The following is a 22,397-nucleotide window of genomic DNA, read 5'->3' on the forward strand; positions in this document are numbered from 1 at the left end:
GGTCCACGCTTTGCGTGGTTCCTGACGCGGAGTTGGGAGAAACGGGGCACTCTATATGAGTGGACGGCGTCGTGCATTTCCTCTTTAATCGGGCCCACTGAGGGGAAACGGGACCGACCTAGTAGGAGCAACTTCACGGTTCGTGTCGCGTATTTCCCAATTTTGCCTAATTTTTCCATAATGTAATTGTTCGGCAGAATTAAACGAGGAGATCGAAGGAACATTGATTCCTTTTATCTCTGCAGTTAGAATAAGTTAGTTTTATGGCTGTGATCTGCCAAGCAATGATCCAAACTTTAGCTTAATTTTGCTCGCTTCCTCGTTCCTCAGTCCGGTCACCACTGCTTCTTGTACAAGCAAGTGGCCGGCCGTGTAAGTAGTCCGAACGGTCTATTGCCGTCTCTTCCGGTGTGTCCGCTTCCAGAGGGGACATGTTGCGAGCACAGGAGCAGGCATTTTTGCTGGTCCCTGCGAAAGCCTCCAATATAAGACCCTCTCGTCGTAAAGATGGAGAAACGGGGCACTCCTCTAGGGGAGTGGTAGGCGTCGTTCGTTTTCTCTGGAATCGGAACCACGGAGGGGAAACGGGATAGACCTAGTAGGACCAACTGCACGGTTCGCGTCGCGTCTTTTCCAATTTTGCCTAATTTTTCCATAATGTAATTGCTTGGCAGAACTAAACGAGGAGATCGAAGGAACATTGATTCCTTCCATCTCTTTGGTTTAGTATCTTCGTTTGTATCGCGCGTCGAGGGAGATCGATGGAACTTCGATTCCATCTATCTCTCTCCGGGTCTCCGCTCGCAGCAACCTCCACGTGGTGAGACCTGGTAATCGGTATTACTCGCAACGAACAATAATTATTCGTCGTGGGTAGTACCGAGCTAATCGGCTGCGAATTTAGAATATTATACTAATGAAATTTCTGTTAATTGAAATTGATTAAAAAGTACATCATATTTTGATGATTGGTATCCACAGAAATATACGAGAAAAAAATGTCATTTCGCGATTTATAATAAAATACTGTTAGCGGGTTTTCAAGTTTTCGTTATTCAGTTTTTTCGTCGCACGTTAGATCGACGTACTCTATATATATAGTACCCAAATGGTACTTGATATTTATATCATATATCTTATTCATTTAATGTATTCTGGACAACATAAACAGTAATGAAAAAAGATCCAACAAACTATTCGATTATATTGCCTTAAAATGTATTTTAAATGATCAATCTTACTTTTATTCAGTTCAGCATTTCCCGTATAAGTTTCCGTTGATTTTAAATATGCTTCAGTCGACATAGCTTTTATTCAACGACAAGAAGACCATTAACACAATTCATCGCAACAGGTGCGTCGCATAATTTTTATATAAAATAGTGGATTTGTAGAAAACATTCACCGTTAATGTGTTTTCTGTAGACATGAATATAGCTAAACCTGCAAGAATGTGTACGAATATTTCTAATAGTTACAGATTTATAGTTCAGACTAGCAATAAAATTAATAACATCCGCCCCGATAAAATGTTTTATTCATAAAAATATTTCCCATTTTCTAGAAAATTATAGTTTATAAATTTATATAATTAAAATAAACGAATATTTTAACAATATTATTATCAAAATACTTTAATCGTACATATTGATTAATACGTACATATCAAATGGACGATTGATAAGAAACACGAATCAATGTCCTTTTTAGGTATTACATACTCCACCACTTACAATAATAAGGATCATATATTGCAAAACTAATTGGAAATAACAGAAAAATTATTTTAGAGTATTATATTACATGTATAAAAAATTTACAAACATCAATACATGACTAATACAAATTTTATCGTAGTTTTTTCAAAATATTTCTTGATTATAATACTCTTCTTCCCTGTTGATAAGAAAGTAAAAAATATACTGTTTCCGTACATTCAAACTCTGCAAAATGAATCACTTTTTGCATTTAACAATCGTAAAACAATTGTAAGCACTTAGAAGTAAATAGATCTATAACATTTTCTGAAGTAAAGATATGTTTATAAATACGTATTTCACTAAATATATAATTAAGTATATGGATTTAATTAAGTATTAAAACAATTAAACAATTTTATATATATATATAATTACAATAAATGCTTATTTAAATATTTAAGTAAAGATTATAACTAAATATTATAACAGGACGATACCCATTACTTCGACCACAATTCGATATTATCGGATATATAAATTAGTGACATAGAATTAAACAGTTGTCTTGTCGACAACAGGTGCCTGTCTCCATTTATTCGACGTACCCAGTGCAATATTAATAGAACATAATAAAATATTATATGTACAACAATATATCTGTTTACGGCCAAATTAAATTTGCTAATCTAGGTAAAGTGAGACCAATCACAACGGTTGATAAAAGATTGACACTGTGATTATCCAAAATTTGTCTACCACAAATATGTTTTATCCCTTTTCCAGGACGTTCTACTACCATTCCATTTTCATTGATCCCTGAAATAAAAACCAAATAATAAAATTTTTTCTACATTATAAAGTTTATGTTCAGATATAAGAAAACATAATTTACCAGAATATTGCAATGTAGCCCCTAGAATAGAATCTAAGAGACTACCAAATAAACCTGCAATTCCTCCGACTATAATAAGAGGCCACTGTGGTGCAGCTAATTCAAGAACAACTGCATCTACAGTGTATAGTACAGTTAAGTAATAAGACAATCCCACTGTCAAACCACCGAGCGCAGAAACTAAAAGACCTACCCAAGAGACGCCGCCATTTGTTCCTGTGAACAAAAAGAAATAATATTCACATTGTACAAAGCCTTTCATAATTACAATTTTGGTAAGTTTACCTATTGGCACTCTTTTTCTTGTGGTAATCAGAAAAGAATTTCCACTACCAACGACCGGTCCAATCTCGGAAGCCCAAGTATCGCCGTTACAACAAGCAAAAGCCCCTATGTTGTAATTACAAAAGATTACGATGTTGCTTCGATGAGTTATTTTATAAATCTTATAAATCTTGTCTGTTCGATATAATATAGATTATCTGCCATACACGTACCTAAAATTCCTACTGATAACCAAGAACCCCTATAATTCTTATCAAAATCGACAGGTCGTTCTCCACATCCTACATCTAATAAGTACAAAAGTGCCAATTGTGATGCCATACCACCATTGCATAAGACTTGAATCCAATTCCTTTGACCACCTTCTTTAAAATCGGCTTCTATTTTTTTCTTTTTGTCAGAACGAAACTTTGTTGCTTTCGTTGAGGTAACAAAGAACGTGAAGAGACAAGCCAGATGAGCATAACTAGTAATTGTCAGAATAAAACCCACGAACAATCCTGTAATATAAAATTTGACATCTTCTTTAAAATGTGTAAGAACTCCTTAAATGAAACATGCACAAAATAATCATTACATATCTCTTTTCTAAGTAATACAATATACTTTACTAAATGTTTTATGATTTATTTTTTACTTTTAACATATTTGTCTCATTGTGTTACATTACAAACAAAGTACTTAGATAATCATTTTGTCTGAGTTGAATTAGCGACTAACAATTATATTAATTGAATTTATACAATACACTTTTCGTCTATAATGTATATTGAAATTGTAGTTCATCTGTATTTTCAGCTCTATTAAAATTGAGAAAACATTTTATTACCAAGAACAGCACCACTGATGTTCACACTTTTCTTTTGCAAACCCCAAAATGACATGAAAAGAGGAATCGCAATTGCAGCTAGCCATCTCCATGGTGATATCACCAAATGCTCTGAAAAAAGGTTATGTCTAACAAAACAGTGTGACTAAAGCAACAAATAAAGAGCAAGGAATAAACTATGATCAAGTATTTAATGTACCTTCGAAATGGTTCTCAGTATCTGGATAAAAAGTTGAATAGATCACGTTTATGATCCAAAAAAGCATGGAAATTGGAATTGCAAAGGCACTAAGGATAACTGGTAATAACACATGAGATTGCCGGTTTTCATTTTTTGTTGACAAAACCATATTAAGCACTCAATATAAACGGTAGTTAATAAATCAGAAGCACTAATTACTATACTTAATAATTTAATTGAATATTAGCTTCGTGGTTAAATGTAAAAAAGTGTTTCGTAAGAGGCTTTGTTTTTGGTGAAATCGTGCAGCCATGAATTAAATTATTTACGTTCTATAGTCTTAGACGCGATATACTGTGCCGGTATAAAGTATGTATAATACGTCGGTATAAATACCGACTGCCGAAATGTTCGAGTCATGATATTAATCGTTTTAATATTATGCAATACAAGACTTAATTAGAAATCAGATATAAAAATCCTCTACACCTCGTCCATAATATAAAAAATACGTTGCAAGCGGTGGTCTTTCATATCACGTAAAATGAGGACTCCTAAGTTTAGCACTTACCATTTTCGTGTCACCTCCAATGTTATCAATTCGAATTGATAATAGCACCCTGATAATAAATTTTAATACACGTATCCAATATTTTAAATACTTTATTTGGATAATATGTACACAAATATTTTAAATTGCAATAATATTATAAAATTTAAATGTCGCTATCTAACATTTCAATAATATAACTAGACGCTTGTTAAAAAGGGGTACATTTGGTATATTGTATCCCTTTCAAAGTGAATTAATCGACCTCTGTATAGGTATGGAAAAGCCCATCAAATATCGTTTAGCAAATTACCGTTGTTTATTTATGTACCATACTGTAAAATTCAAACTTCACAAAAACGAAATTTCGTATTCACTAGCACACTATTATATGCTACTTCTAAATAATCTATTTTAAATTCGATATTAATATTTCAATGACTAAAAATTGAAGAACATTTATTTACATATATCGTACATACTATTGAAAAAACTTTTATACTCACTAAACTTTACGTAGTAAATGTTTCTTGCATGTCACTAAAGTATATATAACATTCCATTTTCCCGTTATTTCGAAAGATTCAGATTTAGGGTAGGAAATAAAGGTAGTGCGATTAAAATGATGCAAATTTAATGAGAACGCCGAAGATTACATTGAGGTATATACAAAATGAACTTAATTTAGTTAACAATGAAAAATAAATGAACACGAATGGAGCCAGATGCTGCGGTCTGCCGTGTTCTATGTACATGTATGCAACGTGAAGATGTTACTTTAGGTTTAAAAAAACGATGTAACGAAACTACTACCTATACTTTCTTTTATTCAGAAATATGTATTTATTATTAAAATGAAATATCCGTATAACAATTTCAATGCGAAACATATTACTGAAATATATTGTATTGGTCAATGTAAAACATTTGAATGAATCAGAAAGTCTTCATTTTGCGGCAGTGCTATTATCAAGCATACACATGGCTGAATATGAATGATGTAATGATTGTATCCTATGTATATTCTAAAAAAGTATTCTATCATGTTTATGTACTAACAACAGTATATATTATCATATAACAGTTTTGAGACGTGCTTCCCATCTGGGTGCATTAAGAAATTACAAATGATTTATTTATTTCTGAATTTTGGTCACCATTACGGTAATTTTTATAAATAATCGTTATAATTGTTTGAAGAATTTAAAGTTAGACAGAGTAAACGAAGCGCTTCAAATAATTCGCCGGACAGTATATAATTATTATATATAAATTATAAATCATATACGCCTCTATATTCTTATCAAAAGACTACCAGCCTTTTCGTAATTAACTCGACAGCATATCGATTAAAATGCGATATTATTTTCTCTCAGAAACTTTAACCGGAATTAGAAAGCGGAAAGATAACAATTTACTTGCCGCGAATCCGGAAGTAAGTTACAGGAAGAAATTATTAATATTATTGTTACACAAGAAAAATGATATAAAATACATTTTATCATTGTTGAAATTAACTCAGTTAAATCGATCAACATATGTATATTTATATACGATAAGCCTCTAACGTTAAGTATATAGATAATATCGATAATACAGTTTTTTTAACAATTTGGAGACAGCTATTCCAATGTCTAGGATAATACTGTCTTCATGATTTTTATAATATTGAATACAACATATAAAAAAAAAAAAAAAAAAAAAAAAAAAATAAAAAAAAAAATTGGAAAAATTGAAAGAACATACTGATATAATTTAGACAAAATAAGTATCTCTCGTATAGCTTAATACGCGAAAATGTTCGCGATAATGAACATGTTTGACCTGCAATAGGTATTACAGTCACATTGGAGCGAATTGTCCGATTCGTCTGGAATTGTTAATGATGAAATTACTCTCCTTCATCAGTGTTTGAAACATGTAAAATATATAAATCAGTTTCTTTATCTTGTCATATTTATCACCGTGTAGAGCTAGCTAACATCTTACAGTTTCATTTTTTTTCTCATTATCATTAATGTATATTATAAATATTTTATAAACGGCGAAGTAATGTTACACTATATACAAACGTATGATCAAAATCTGCCTACGGGAAACTAAATATGCAAACGCAATAAACGATTGCATTTTTCCAGTAACAGTCTTAGAGATTGCAGTACATCCACATTTTTTTGTTATTTTACTTTCAACTTAACGTAACAGGTTTTCGGTTTTTTATGGATTATTGAAGCCGCCTCAGTATCATCTGCAGGATTTGTCCTACGTGTATTCCATACAACAGGAAAGAACGGTAGTTTCGCAAATAAAAGTATCACCGACTAATTTTTGCAATAGAAAAAAAGCTTGCTTGACCTTTTTTCTAAGCTTTAAGAACATATGATACATTATCATACCATAAAAAACCTATTCTTACGTTATGAATTGTTTGAATATTATATTAAATGTACACAGGTCCTCTTTTTTATTTGTAACCCCTTCTTGATAGATTTCTGTCACCAGAATGTTGTGGTCAATAGATTTATCGTACATTTCGATGGCATAAGTACAAAAACGAAAATTTTTTGTTTCATCGATCGCCCCACTATAGTGTAACAACATTCGATCGAAGAACTTTTTTCGTTTTTTATCGTGAGAATATTGTTAAAAAAATGAACTTCATTAACCATGCACATAAAAATACCACATTCTAAACATAATTCACATTTGTACTTGTCATAAATCATACATGAAGAGAAATATTTATAAATGCTTGGTTATTATTACTTTTGTTCACCCTTAAGTGCCCAATTTTACTGAATCTAGTAGGAGGCAAATGTACTGTCGTGTAAATTGATCTAAATTTAATAAATATATGAAACAGAGTGGAGAAATTTACTATTTTAACGATTCTCGGTTAGTAGGAAGTACCTTTTCTTCGATGTACAAAATCATGGAATATGAAACTTTGAGTATGAAAATCACATCCAGTGATTTTATATAGTCACGCGCATATAGTGACTATAAAATTACACGATCACGTATTATCACCGCACAGTTTTTTTTATACAATTCAATAGTTAAACACTAAATTTCTATTCGTACCTTAAGTAAACGATATATCTTCTTCCGGAACTATGCTTTCTAACGGTACCGATTCCGCCAATCCACGAGCTACTAATTCATCAGCAAGGGATATCACCTGCGATGTATAATAGAAATTAATTTACAAAATTATTTAAATACCGGTTAAATGTGCACAATATACTCACTCCGTATTTTTGAATATTAATATAAAAATTAACATATGTGTTTGTGTTTATGTAGCCTTCAATTTGAGCTTGACCGACAGTACCGGAACACAAATGAGCAACTACCTCGTAAGCTTCCCGAGTCCACTCACCTAACACAAAAGGCATGCAATAATTATACGGCCAACTAAAAAAGAAACAATAAAAATACAATGATATTTTACCATTTTTCGGTTGTACATTTGCGAGGAATATTTCAATTGCTTGTAATGGCAATGTAAGATAATCTGACCTAATCTTCTTCATTTCTGTATTACTGAAAAACCAATAACCCCCATGATCAACAAGTCGTACTAAATGTCGTTTACCATGAGGATCTGGTTCTTCAATATATGCCCTAACCCACCTATTGTACCATTTTGCAACGAATATCATACCCTCTGTAAATTATAATACGCAATTTTAGTAAAGATTTGTAACGATTAATAAGATTAATTGTTTCATTAGTTTGTATATTTTAGAATGTTTGGATATTTGAATTGCGATAGAGTAAATAAATGTAATTGTGCAATATAAACGTACTACTAAGTTCATCTGGAACTGGAGGTGATTCTGTCGTGTTATATAATTGTGTCAAGTTTTCATCTAAAATTCGCAAGGATGGGTATGTAGGATGAGTGGGGAGCTGTACGAAGAATCTATTTGGTTTTACTATATGACATACAACAACATCATTGTTTACTCCCGCCACTAAGGACAATTGTATTAATTCCATTAACCACGAACTCTCGTCTAGTGCTTTTAATTGCAAAATTTGCTCAAGAGTCATGTATGGATACTTCTTCTCGGGAAACTTTTGCCGTATCATATCGAGTGCAATATTAATCCCTTCCGTGGTACCTTCTATGGCACAAATTTTCTGATCTCTCAGTGTGGGGTGACGTTTAACGATTATATGTACTTCGGCTTTTTCATGAATGCTTTGTAAGACATTACCATGTCGGCCGATTAATCTTCCAACTAAATTCTGTGGTATGTTAAATTCGTATATCATTGGAATTACATTGTCCTTTGTGTGGCCCTTGATACTTCCTCCTGAAATAAGTACGACGAATATATTAGTTCTACAATTATATTAAGTCTAGTTTAATTAATTATTGAATTTTACCCTTTCCACTGTCCGTGCTCCCTTCGCTCCTAGCTTCATCTGTGACACTGCCTTCTAATACTCCAGAAACTGGACTGTGATTGGCGGAATCTCGTTCGGATAATGCTTGCGATTGTGTCTTAACGCTATCTTTCGTTGGAGTAGTGACAGGTGATTCTTTACTTGGAATATAATCGTTTTCGTTACTTGTGTCGTTTTCATCAATTTTATCAACAATTTCCGATGAGTTGTTTTTACTAATTGCCTCTTGTAGCTCTTCCTCTTCGGTAACATTTTCAAATATCTTCAATACTTTACCGCTGGAATCGGCGGTGCTATCTAAACTGGATGCACTTCTACTTTTGGCAACCATATCGAAATTACTTATTTTAGGATTACTGCCTAATTGTATATCCATCTTGTGCGATGGAGTATCCAGATACCATGCTTGCACGTCCTCGGGTGTTCTCGAGCGCGTGGAGGTAGCTTGAGAGCCGTTCTTCCTCTGAGGAATATCTAAGCTTTCGCTTCTCTTTCTAGGACTACAAACAATCTCTTCTGTTAGTTGACTGGAAGAATTCTGCGAGAACGACTCGTCGATTTTTACGCTGGAATCGTACAAGTTTAAGCAGGATTTTGTTGTGACAGCTTCTTTATTGTAATTAGCAGGACTTTCGTTACTGCAATCTGGATTACTGATTCCACCTGGATCAGTTCTGTCCACTCGCCGACGCTTGTACCACAGAAGGCCGATTATAAGCGCGAAAGCAGGAAAACTCCACTTCACAACTTGGATATGAGTAGCTGACATGTTTCAAGTCCACCGTAGCTGTTGTTATTGAAGAACTTTTTATTCTGAAATGAAAATCGTTTATGTACTTCGTATCGGTTCGAACGACGATTAAAATTATTTAGAATTACTACTACTTCTTCTAGATGTTACACATCAGGCAATTGTTTATTTATAGAAAAGGAAAGAAAATTTAAAAAGAAATTTAAATTTATGAGCTATTTATACAAGTTCGTTCGCTAACGAATAAACGTATCGTTGCCAATCTAATGGTACGTTCAATAATGTGTTCCATTCGAATTGCACCGATAGCGAGAATAAGGAAACGATTGGGAATAACGGTATAACTTTACTCTTACACCGATTGTGTTAAGTCGATGAAATTTAATTCTTGTTCAGATTCTCGTCTTACTCGGTTTCCTTTCTTAATCACCGTTTCGCAACCGTAACTTCCGGCCACGTGAATATTTTCACGAATAACTTAATTAAGAAATCAAATCGAGGACTGTTACAATTTTTATAAATCAAACAAACTATAGAAATAAGTATCTCGCTCTGGAAACGCTAAAGATAGAATGCGGAATGATTAAGTCGTTCGCACGTAATAATATTATCGATGAATTCTGTAAATTATTTAGAAGTATACTTCATGATACTACTTTACAGACAATGAGATCGTGAACATCCTTGATCACGCAACTTCCCATGAAAGAGGAGGAAAACACTTTAAAAATAATCATCGTAAGATATGTTATTTACACAGCGGAATTTACCAACGGTGGAGCAACTAACGAGGATCCTTTTTTTACATTACTATGACTCGATTACAACATTGTATTCATTTCCGCAAAGTATATTAATTGCCCATAGCAAGTGGAAAAGATAGATAAAGAGTGAATAATAATGTTGGATATTTTATTAACACCGAAATTTCATTCGAAACACGTGTAAATTGAATCAAATTGAATAAAAAGTATGTACAATTATCGTGACTGTAATTATCTATCTATTGCATCAATCGACTAATTATCTGTACATTGCATCAGTCGGTAAGCAAGACACGCGTAAGAGTGCTACACTCCAAATTTTTTAATTAGTTCCTGCTATTCCGAACGCATACACGCGTTTACAACGAGCTGACGATGCAATGTATTTTTTCGAAATTAAAGTAACCCTTACGATCGAACGAATAAACATTTACATCTACCTATTAGACATTAATAATATCACGCCCAATTTGTTTAATCGATAGGGGATGGAAAGTTTCAGAAATAATTTTACACGTGCATACGAATCGAATTATAAATTTATACCGGTATAAGATAAGTTAATCGACAACTATGGAAATAGTGTGCAAATAATCAACTCGGTTAATATTTACCGATCGAGACCTTTATTAACCGAGTTTTCGATTAATTTCACAAAATCAAAAGTATCACCATGTTACAAAGTGTACTCGGTATAGAAAAATAATGTGAAACAAATTTTGAACAATACCGGATGTCTCAAAGAACATGGTACAAATTGGAACTATACAGGACGTGCCAAAATACGTGTAAATTTAAATTATAAGAGTGTTCTACAAAGAAAATACACATAGGTACGTATTACACACTGTCCAAAAATATGTGATACAAGTATAGATAACATAGAGTGATCCAAAATGTGTAGCTAATATAAGTTTGAATAATACGGACGTCCCAAAATAAGTATTACAAATTTGAGCTACATGCGGTTGTTCAAAGTATACCTACGTCTGTAGGAAATGGTTACTCTAAAAAATAATATTTAAAATAAAAATTTTCTTTGTAACGTTTTCGGTACCACGTGCTCGTGGTCCACTTCGAAACAAGAAACGCGTAATATTTTACAACGCAAGAAAAATATATCTAAATCTTTTTATGTTTCCTTCGTTTAAATATTTTCGTTCGGTTGATCCACTATGATATATATTTTTCTTACATCGTGAAGTGTTTTGCGTTTCTTGTTTTGAAGATGACAACGAATATATGGCCAAGAACGCGAAACAACGATAAAAAAAAAGGCTCGTTACGACTACGTCTTATTTTGCATTTATTCAAAGAAATTTCAGTCTCGAGAGAATCGATTTTGAAAATATAAGAAGTACGCGACGCTTGAAACATTTATCTAAAATCGAGTGTACTACAGCTGCTTGTGTTTACACACAAACTATACATCACACTTATAGGTCATGGTTACTCGAGAAAATGTAACTCGATCCTATTTCTTCGATTCGTGTATCATTAACGCTTTCAAACGTTCGTAGAATTTCTGTTTAAATTGTAAACCACGTTCAATATTTTTGCTAGTAAAGTAATATTTCTCGTTATAAATTGCAATTTCTACGCATTATCTGTAACGGTACGGCGGACATTTGTAAATCGTGTGTTTCCAAAATCGATTTCCTCGAAAACGAAATTTCGTACAGAACAATTCCATTCCACATTTTCGACCTATTTTCGAGAGGGAGAGAAATCACCTTTCTGGTTTGCCCGCGTACTTTGAGGCGCCCTGTACGGATACATTCGCCTACGCTTGATGCGCGTCGGATGTTTCCATCTGTGATGTCTAAAGTTCAGAGAAAACGTTCGATTGCCACTCAAAACTTTCCAGAAATAATACCGAGGTGAACAGAAACATTCCCGCGAGAGGGAATTTTTCAAATTCCTCGATCTACACGAAACTACATGACACGTTGGGAAGAAACAAACGGTACACATATGTAATGATATTCTGTTCCTCTTTCTGTCTCTATCCATGCCTAGTGATGTTCCTAACACAGAAATAGAGGGAAAACATCCATTGTTGTATCCGGTTTACCGTAAACGATCTTCCGGTATAAAGAGAAGAAAAAAAAACAGAAGTTTTAACGTTAACGGAAAAAAGAAAAAAGTGTGTAACATCGACGTCGTCGGTGAGATAAATATTCGTCGAATTCGTGAAACGAAATACGACACCGACCCGAGAAATCTCCAAGGGGCACCACCGAACACAAGGAAAACAGACCACTGACGACGAAGGTCGAACCGTAAGCGTTAGATTTACGAACAGACGGGACTCACCGACGTTACGTCCATGCTTACTTCCATCTGTGATCGTTGGCTGAGTGAACGGGGCAGTTTGGTCGGTTCGAAAATACCGGGACTGGTAAACGAGAATCGAACGCCACGAAATAACGAAGAATGATCGCGAGTTTTACCGGGGCAACGTGTAATAATTTAGCAAGCGAACCGAAGGCACTCTCGCGTTAACGTGACTGACGCGGCACTGCGGTTTGCGGAACGGCCGCGGCTTTCAGCACGTGGTAACTCTGGAGACCAGTTCGACTGGAACCGCTCACGATTGCGCAGGCGCGATTACGTTAAGCGGCGCTCACACGGTGATAACGCTGATAACGTTCGATTCTACTTTTCCAAGTACTTCAACGATGAAATTATTAGATCAGATAGAGTAGTCGTAATTAACAATCTTGTGCGCGAAAACGTACATCTATCGCTCCGATTTACTCGAAATTATCACTTTAATAAGTCGTACCGAATGAATTCTTTCATCGGGATCGCTAAGAGTTTGTAAGTGTACAGTCATTGGACAACTCGAATTGAAATTTGGAATTTTGATCTCTAGTTTTCGATAAGGTCAAATATAGTCGTAACGTGTCGTTTATTATTTCTGTTCAGAGTTTTCGATTTACGTAATCTTCGGAATTGTTCAAAATGTTACCAACGAGCATGGTAAATGAAAGAGGAACTTTTTGAATTTAAGTGGATACACAATTTGATTGCTTTTATTGTAAAATGTTTCACAATTTCAAAATTTTGAACATTCTTTCTTCTTTTCCAGGTTAGTTTATCCGACGTATTTACATATTACGTATTAGTAGGTATAGATTTCGCTTTTGTATATTCTACTCTCACTCTTCACCGTATTGTATTACTTTATCGTTCTTTCTCGATAGTTTTGAATATGATCACAATTGTGAATCGAAAACTTTTAACAGAAATAATAAACGGTTCGTTACGACCACAACCGACGTTGTTCATTCTCGCACAATTGTTTTATTTCTAATAATTTTGTTTATATTGTTTGGACATTCTCGTAACTAAAATCGGATTGATAAAAAGATCAATTTGAAGTGGGAAAGGCTCTTCCTCCATTCTGCTGGGCGATGACCAATAACGGGATTGAGTATCTGTGCTGATCATTATGAAAGTGGCTTACTAAGTCGTGTATTTTGCCCATCGTACACACATTATCACAATGTAGATCGGTGTAACAGAAAACGAAGAATAGAATAAAATTTTCCGCATTTTTGTTTAAACTACTTTCATAATTACTAACAAATGGTGCAGGTAGTTTTGAAATCCGATCGAACCAGATTTGCTTAACCGTTGGATCATGGATACGAAATAGACCCAATCACTGAACCTTGAACACGATTGCCGCGCGATAACAAGAAAAAGAAATTGGAAAAAAAGATGGAAAAAGAAATTAAAATATGTAAGGTATAAATTGAATGTAAATTTTTCGTATTATTAGGATGGATGAAAATCATTGAATGTTTCTAATGCTACGCTCGAAAATATTGATACCACAGAAGTAAACGAATCTCATTCATGAAACTTCCACTAACAAATAGTTCCATCATAGAGTGGCTGTCCAATTGATTACTCAAATGCTACAATCCGAATTCTTAATGAAAAATTCCCTAAACAGTTAATTGCATATAATGGATAAGCGATCGGCATAACATTATATTTACATATATGTATATTATGTTGTTCAAAATAAATTTACCAGTTAGTTAAAATAAATTAACTATATATATTTACTGAACGTTTAATTTTACATGTCAATGTTCTTAGCGTTCGATAGAAAAGTTTACCAACTGCTTTCCGAAGTGAAATAAATTTTTCAGTTTTTACTTGTGCTTACCAATAATGCGAACAAGTCGGTCTATCTTATTTCTCGTAAAATGTGTATTGAAAGTAAAAGGATTAAAATTGTCGATCAAAGGAAGAGATTACGCAATGCCGCATAAAATTATAGGTTTTCATCACACGGGCGTTAGCACGGGACACAATTCCGAGTAAACAGGTAGTCAGATACGAGCCGGTGGTTTCAAGGAGTTCACGTTCAATCGTAAAAATGTCTATTTTCTAAGTGCAAATATTTTTCTACTTGGAATGCTCGACTAATGAGACGAGAACAAAAAATGGCAGACAATTAAGAAACCAAAATGAAATCACCTTTCATTTACAAATACCATATTGTGGCTGACGAACGACAGATATTGTAATAAAAGCAAGGAATATTTATAAATATTGAAACTTTCTACTCTTTGTTTTTAGTAAAATTTTTATAGTTCGTTAAAATCGTAGTTGCGTAATTGTAGAACGAAATTTATTAATAATTTTAAATACTTTGTACGCGAAGGCAGTAAATCTGTTGCGTCATAAAATTCTACGAATGTCTATTTAAATAATGAATTGTGAACAAAAAATACGTAGTCGATGAATGCACGATTACGATTTGCATTTCCGCGTACAACATGGTAGAATATTTCTTATCGAATAGATTTTGCGAATGTATGTCACAACCAACTTCATTGAAGCGTTTAATATTAAAAAATATTTGTACACATAATTGTAATTTGAATATAGCGATATATTTATGATTATAATAAATAGAATGTTTCCAACTATAGTATAGCATGACTGTAGTAGTAAGGTACTTGCAACTATAGAACAATATAAACACGTACAGAGTAATAATAAAATATATTTAAAAATAAAATCATTTATATCAAGTGTAATGTTCTTTTTCTTAAAATAATTTTGTTCTACGAAAAACAAATCACGATCGTGCTAATATCTATTATCTACACTGTTAGTACACTATCTCCGATCTTTCGGAGAGATACCGATCTTTCGGCACGAAATCGAAAGTTGTTTCAGAAAATTAAATTCTTTTGGTATTATTGGCACATACCAAAGTTGGAAAGCGTTCACTCTGTAATATTTCGCGAATGTACGGTTAAAATCATAAATTATAATAAACATTATAAACACTTCGTTCTTAACAATTACGCAGACCGAACTGATTAATGAACCGGTACGTCAATTATTCTTTACAATACCGTCGGAAGAGCAAATGACCAATGGCCGCTTAATCTTTTCCGACGCAGCGTGCAAGAGTAAGAAAGGAGATCGGCCAAGATGGAACAAGAACACGATTTGAGCTCTTGCCTGCGCTGTCCAAAAGAGAGAAGGGATATGCGCTGGAGGAAAAACAAAAAGTTAAATTAAAATGAAACCGGTAACCGTTGTCCGACAGAGATCGGATCGGTGGAGCAGTCGCTCGAGGAAGTGGGTTACGCGCGGGTTTGACTTCTCGCGAAGTAAAAATTTGGGCAAAAGAGAACCAGGAACGCCGTGTACATTCGCGCATTGCCTGTTCCGATAACTCTCCAAACACTTGATTAAACAATTCGTGCCCGCAAAAACACAAAATTATTCATTAAACTTAAAATTACTCTTAAACCACAAAACACGAAATTTACGATACACTGTATAAGTAACATGATTCCACTTAACACACGTACTTACTAAATGTTCTTAATCGTTTCAGGTTATTGGAGGCCAGTTACGAAATTCGAGGACAGATATTATCTCGAATACCCGGATGCGTATATTTGGATCACGGAATCTGTATCTAGGTCCTTCGGCTACTTTTTCAAGATACAACTGACCGTGTTCCGATTATTTTCAATATCCTTTCATCGCTCTGAAAATGACATACGTGTTGTACACTTACATGTATCGCGATGAAATGCGCGAGCCCCCCTCCCCTCTAAATTTGTTTCGCGCATATTAGTCCATTCGTAGGCAGAGGGAGACACCCATCTAACTGGCGGGTTTACTCAAGCAGGTCGTTACACGACGCATAGATATGCAAGAAACAAAGGTGACCATGGTTCAACGTGCTCTTGGAATGTCCAACCTGTACGCAGAACGATGAAGTAACCGAGTACGGGTAAGAGTATCAAAGAGAGGGAACGAGAAGAAGAGTAGTCCGTGAGAAGGACGACGAAAGCCACAACAAAAAGGGACACATAAGAAACCGTTCTGCTTCTCCTCGAACACGTTTACGTACAAACTTTCCAGCACCCTCTGTGGCCGTTACTGGAACTTAAGATCAATTGGCAATAGCGTACTTTCGAGCTAACCGGTCACGCGTGACTATTACTCTTCTGTAAATAACTCTTAATGTGTAATAATCGGAAAGACAGAAAGGAAAGAAAAAATATGTATAATTCGAGCAAGATATTAAAGATCAAAGAGGTCGTATATCAAGACCTGGTCGAGAGGGATGAATGCATCGACTGTGTTGCAGAATTTAATTGCTATAATATTGTGTAATAATTTTATTGTGATAAACGCGAAATTTAATTATAAGAAATGTGAAATACAGTTATTTATACTGATTTGTAAGACCATGTACAATACTCTTTTAATTGGTACATTTTATTTAAAAATACGAGTTTTTATTGTTTAACAAAATTATTTTGATCCTGCCAAAATGTTTAACAGATGAGTAAGTAAAAACGAAGTAATAAATTTAAAGGTACTCGGATGTTCGAATGTTAGTCCTATTTACATACTTATCAGGCAAACGTAATAACAGAAATGAAAGAAAAAATTGGTTACGTATCGCGTAACTGGTTACGTATGTATATAAGAATGTACATAAGCATATATAAATTAAGTAAATCGGTTGATAACTAAGAAGCCCTTCGTTATCTTCAGCCACTTATGCTTGCGAAGGATAAGTCGACTATATTTCTTATCGCCAAAGATTAAAGTGACTTTCAGATGTCATGTCATATCTACATTGTATCTGTAATGTTTATAATAGATATGCGTGTTGATAATAACCATAATCTATTGAAAATAAGTTGAAAGAAATCTTCCGTCTTCACTTCGTAAATTTTGCGCGCGACCTTGCAGATGCGTATACATTTTCTTGTTTATAAAGCAATCGAACGTTAAGCTGCTATACTAATAATATTCTAGACCGTTTAAATAACAAATGAACAATTCTCGAATATGTAACATTGTATTAATCCAATAGAGTGCTTGTTTCGTAAAACCAGATTTTATTTCAAAATTAAATATACAATATTTAATTATAAATATAAATAATTAATTAATATCGTGTTTAATTAACACGGAGTGATATTATTTAATTTCGATTTTTATTTCAACATCGTGTTTAATTCAATGAACTTCGAAATAATATTTTCGCAAATCATACCTTTTAACGAGTGAAACGCAGAATATTAAAAAATCGCAAGTATTTTGAACGTTAACTCTATCAATATGTGACATTGAAATATTAATACAGTGCAACGTAGATGCGAGTGTATATAATTGTAGAATTCAACAAATGTAATTTTCACTGGACAGTGAAAGTTGTTAAAACATTATTTTTGAGTATTATTATCGTCGCAGCGAAGACAACAAAAACAAAATTCAAATCAACGAAACACGATCAAAAGATCCGTCTTATTTACTAACGCATTCGGATTAATTCGTATCACCCTATATAAAAGGTTCGATTACGGTAACTTTGAACGGCAACGTGAAAATTTTTGAGAAACTAATTTCATTTTCGAGTAAGCTGTCACGTGATTTCACTTGCGAACAATTAATGACGACTCCAGTAACATACGGAAATAGCCAATGCTACATTCAGGGCCAGCTGCCTTAGAAAGCAAGGCGGTGGAATACGGAACGGATGTATCTTAGAAATAGCACGTAACTAAAAGCGCCTCCACAAGCGACTCTCGTCTGTTGACCCTTTAAATGTCCGTATACAGATGGAGGAACAACAGGCCGCCAAAGGTACGTGTGGAACGCATCACGCATGCACGCTTTCGAACACGTTTTTGAAATACTTTATCGACTGCTGCTAATAACTTAAATAAGATAATCAACATATAATATCAAACAGCGCGTTATTTCTTTACATTGAGTATAGAACGTACAGAATAATTTATAAATGCCACTAGCAATGTACATAAATCAGTGTCTTCGATCGTACAAGTGCAATCATACTGTGCCTTACGGATGTCGATCTAAACACACAGAAGGAACGTGCACAAGATTTTAATCATAACATTAACAAGGTTAACGGCCGTGGAATGTTCAACGAATACTGTCTGTATTTGATATCGTCTCTTAAGAACTTCCTGATTATGTCAAAGTAAATCGATATTTCGCCTTAGCAGGGAAGGAATCCGCGTGCGGTACTCGTGTTCTTGAGAACGAATCGAGACACCGGTCACACAAAACGAAGCATACGTCACGTATTTCAAGTAACTGAATTCTGTCCCATTTTTGATGATGTACCCATATTGCGGTCAGCCAAATTTCAGTGAAGCAACTGCGTGTAACGTAGAGTATAACGTGCGACTACATTCTCCGTATGAATCACGCACTAAAAGGATCTTGGTCGATAAACGATCGGATATTTTTAACTGAACATACGGCCCAAATGTTGCAACGAATCAATTTTAGAATCGTAGAAATTTTAGGCAGCGACGAGTAAACGATAACAAAGGAAAACCGCTAGGCGAGTCATACGTACACGAGGTTCACGCAAAGATGATCGACGTACCTGTGTAATTACTTGTCGATCAGCACTCAATTTTTTCTTGATTGTCTATACGCTTCCTATGAACAATTACGATGAACTTCCGGGCACACCGAATAATCAACTTTCTTCAGATTTCGTGGAAAACTGCACCATGAGATCACAATGTTTTTCCTTGCTCACGAGAGACAATATGGCGGTATAAATTCGGGCGCAGTATGTCCGGTATAATGCGACCGTCGCGCCATTTACTGCAAGCAGATAACTAGAACGTGGCGCCAAATATTATTCTATTTAAAATTATGGACACGTAAAAAGATTCACAAATCCTACATTTAAATAATTTGTTAGACCAAGTAAACAGTAACTTGTAAAAATAACCAGCATTTGTTACGGTAAACTCAACAATCGTCTCTAGGTGGAAAAGTAATTTTCCAATTTTTGTCCTCTATTGCCGTCTTCTGGAAGAAGTTGATACTACACCCTAACACGTTGTCGTATACCAACTGATGAACCGACATAAATTTCTTCATTATCGATCGTTGTATTTACAGACATCTAAAATGCAGTAGTAAATCGAGTAGGATAAAAATACACTTTGACGTATAAACGTAGCTACTTTCTACAAGATGGCAGAGTTTCAGATTCGGAAAAAGAAAAACAGAGAAACAAATTTGACAAGAAAAGCTAAAATTTGATAAATTCTTTTACAAATTATTTGTATGTAAGCTCGATGTTCCGTTGAAGAACAAATTTATTAAATGTAAAAGCAAGTATATCTGCTAGCATTGGTAGAAATATGTTAACGGAGTAGCTTAAATACAACGGTGTAAAATATACCCGAATACAGGTTCAAGTTATCGGACGAACTGGACATTTATTTCTAGAAACAGCGCTTAATCGAAAGAAACCGGATATCCTGTGATCTAGTCAAGGAGTTGACCTATATAGACATAGGGTGATGCAGAGTGACCTTGACGTTGAAACGCGTGCGCATTGGTAGCCTATTTTTAACTACCCGTGCTCTATGGCGCTTCTTGAAAGTGCAGTCGGGACTCTATACGGTTTTATTATAAGATTCACCGTAAGGATTGAGTATCGGGTAGCTTATAACATTTGCACACACGAATCGAGCGTTAATCCTGACCAAGGGTGGGTCGACTCTCATAAAAATGTAAATGGTAAAATAAGACGATATGCTTCGTACCCTGCATAATATCAACAACGGTGCCCTATAACGTGTAATGCAAATGTAAAGAGGTTATTTCGTTGGGGCAAGGGTCGTCTCTGTGAAAGAATTTAACGTCGATTTTTTTTACAAGATTAAAAGCACGTGTGCGTATTCGGTCCAATACCAAAGTATATTTAAATGCAGAAATATTTATTGTTTAACCTTGTCCGATGAGAAGTACAGGTATCGTAAGCTCGACTTTTCAATACTATCGTACTCGAGAACTTTAAAAAATCTAAATATTACTTCGTTAGAATCGACCTTTAAAGAACAAATTGTGCATTGCGTTTAAAACTAACTCAAATTTCTCACTAATCCAGAATCATAGATGAGACTAAACGTTAATCAATTCGTTGTTGTGCCCAGTTGTCTGGTTCGATTACTAATAATTAAGTTTCATCTAACCTAAAACTATGAGAATCCTGGATACACGGTGGAGAGATAAAAAAATACTGGTTCCAAAAAATTCTGTGTACGGTCGGCTGGAATCCAACGGTCTCCAGATAATCCGCGAGATGTTTGATCTGGATGCGCGGCGTCGGGACGCAAGGTTACAGCGGTCGTCGGGTCAGCAACACCACGGCCGCCCGTTCCTCCTCTCCGACCCCCTGTCCCTTCATTACCCTCTCTACGGTCTCGCCCTTCCTTCCTTCCTAGCCCTCCTCCTCACCCGGTCGTCGAGCCAGCCAGCCCTTCCTCCCTCCCGTCATTCTCCTTTATTTATCCTCGCGTCGGTCGTGCCATGGTGCGCCATCTTCTTCAGATCCGTCGAGATTCTTATTAACAGTTATTACGCCGGGGGTTTCTTTCTTTTTAGCGGGATCTTCATTTCTTCGGATAATGCGTCTACGTTCGTTGAATGGCCGAAAAGCTTTCGAATGGCCGTCATCATTAGCGATTACGTCGCGTCTGGGAAGCCACGGTGGCGTTATGAAGAGATTAATAGAACCTGGCCGATTCAAAACCGAGAGAATCCCCGCGAGGCGAGTCGTTTCCCTCTTACCAACTGGGAATTTATTTCTACTACTAGACGCGGCGACTCCTTATCTTCATCTCACGACGAGATGGTTCGGAGCACGGATACCGAGATAGGTATCCGAAACAATTTTCTAAATGCTCGTTGTCGGTTTCTTTCGCTCGAAAAGCGTGACGGACGATTGAAATTAATCGATCGCCGCGTTCCTCTTCGATCCTTGTACGACAAATTTATCTTTATCGCGAGACCGTCTTCCAGAAGCTTTTCTCGCTTTCGAAGGTTGCCTCGGTTTCCTCGTTGGGGAGAATCGATCAATTCGAATAGTTAGATTCTGTCTTCCCGTAGACACTTCCTGTTTGGAAACTATTATACAAATACTCGGCAACGAGGAATTGATTTTTATCGTTGGTCACCGGTCTGTAACCTGATCCCTATCGACGATGCCCGCGCTCCGGAGGATTTTTTTCCAATGGTTGCAGCCGCTCGAGAAGCTGCTTCGTTTCGTCCACAGAGGGAAGTCGTTAATTTAAATCACTCGATCGTTATGCAATTCTACGCTCCCGTCCGACCTTGAGTGCTATTTTAATTTTCAGTAGCAGCCGCTCATTCGATTATTACCGCTTTAGCAGTGCATTTAACCCTTCGATTGTTATCCAATGCGGTAGTCGAGCTGCTTCCAAACAACGCGGTGGAGGGGGTGTCTGGGTCACCCCCTTTCATGTTTGTCTGCCTGGCTGGCTAGCTTGCTGGGGTTCGCAACCCCAGCTTTCAACGCGGCGTACGGACCGAGACACCGAAATACACCGATTGTTTACATCCAGCCCACGTGTATTAATCAGAGTATTGATTAAACAACTGTAATGACTAATTACGACCGCGGCCGTAGCTCTGGTTCGCGCGATCCCCATACC

At 35.4% G+C, this 22,397-nt stretch overlaps 2 protein-coding genes across 6 annotated transcripts; both read right to left on the bottom strand.

The window, feature by feature from the left end:
• Positions 1 to 1,942: 1,942 nt before the first annotated feature.
• On the bottom strand, positions 1,943 to 4,231 carry LOC143146856 (transmembrane protein 19). Its single transcript, XM_076311554.1, has 6 exons — positions 3,906 to 4,231; positions 3,707 to 3,817; positions 3,090 to 3,377; positions 2,878 to 2,982; positions 2,593 to 2,808; positions 1,943 to 2,516 (listed from the first exon to the last, which is right to left on the bottom strand). The coding sequence occupies exons 1-6, from the start codon at positions 4,054 to 4,056 to the stop codon at positions 2,362 to 2,364; spliced, it is 1,026 nt and encodes a 341-aa protein (XP_076167669.1). The 5' UTR covers positions 4,057 to 4,231; the 3' UTR covers positions 1,943 to 2,361.
• Positions 4,232 to 6,887: 2,656 nt separating this feature from the next.
• Positions 6,888 to 19,463, bottom strand: Spoon (A-kinase anchor protein spoonbill). Of its 5 annotated transcripts, none has more exons than XM_076311929.1 (7): positions 19,304 to 19,463; positions 16,231 to 16,408; positions 8,836 to 9,669; positions 8,250 to 8,762; positions 7,892 to 8,107; positions 7,689 to 7,819; positions 6,888 to 7,618 (listed from the first exon to the last, which is right to left on the bottom strand). In XM_076311929.1, exons 3-7 carry the CDS (start codon positions 9,623 to 9,625, stop codon positions 7,523 to 7,525), a joined length of 1,746 nt encoding a protein of 581 aa, XP_076168044.1. In that variant the 5' UTR covers positions 9,626 to 9,669; positions 16,231 to 16,408; positions 19,304 to 19,463; the 3' UTR covers positions 6,888 to 7,522. The 5 variants fall into 5 exon arrangements, with proteins under 5 accessions (XP_076168044.1, XP_076168045.1, XP_076168043.1 ...); XM_076311930.1 differs by having other exon boundaries at positions 16,227 to 16,408; XM_076311928.1 differs by lacking the exon at positions 16,231 to 16,408.
• Positions 19,464 to 22,397: the final 2,934 nt, after the last annotated feature.

The sequence above is a fragment of the Ptiloglossa arizonensis genome, chromosome 5 (assembly GCF_051014685.1).
Source record: "Ptiloglossa arizonensis isolate GNS036 chromosome 5, iyPtiAriz1_principal, whole genome shotgun sequence".
In the NCBI taxonomy this organism is placed as follows: Eukaryota; Metazoa; Arthropoda; class Insecta; order Hymenoptera; family Colletidae; genus Ptiloglossa; species Ptiloglossa arizonensis.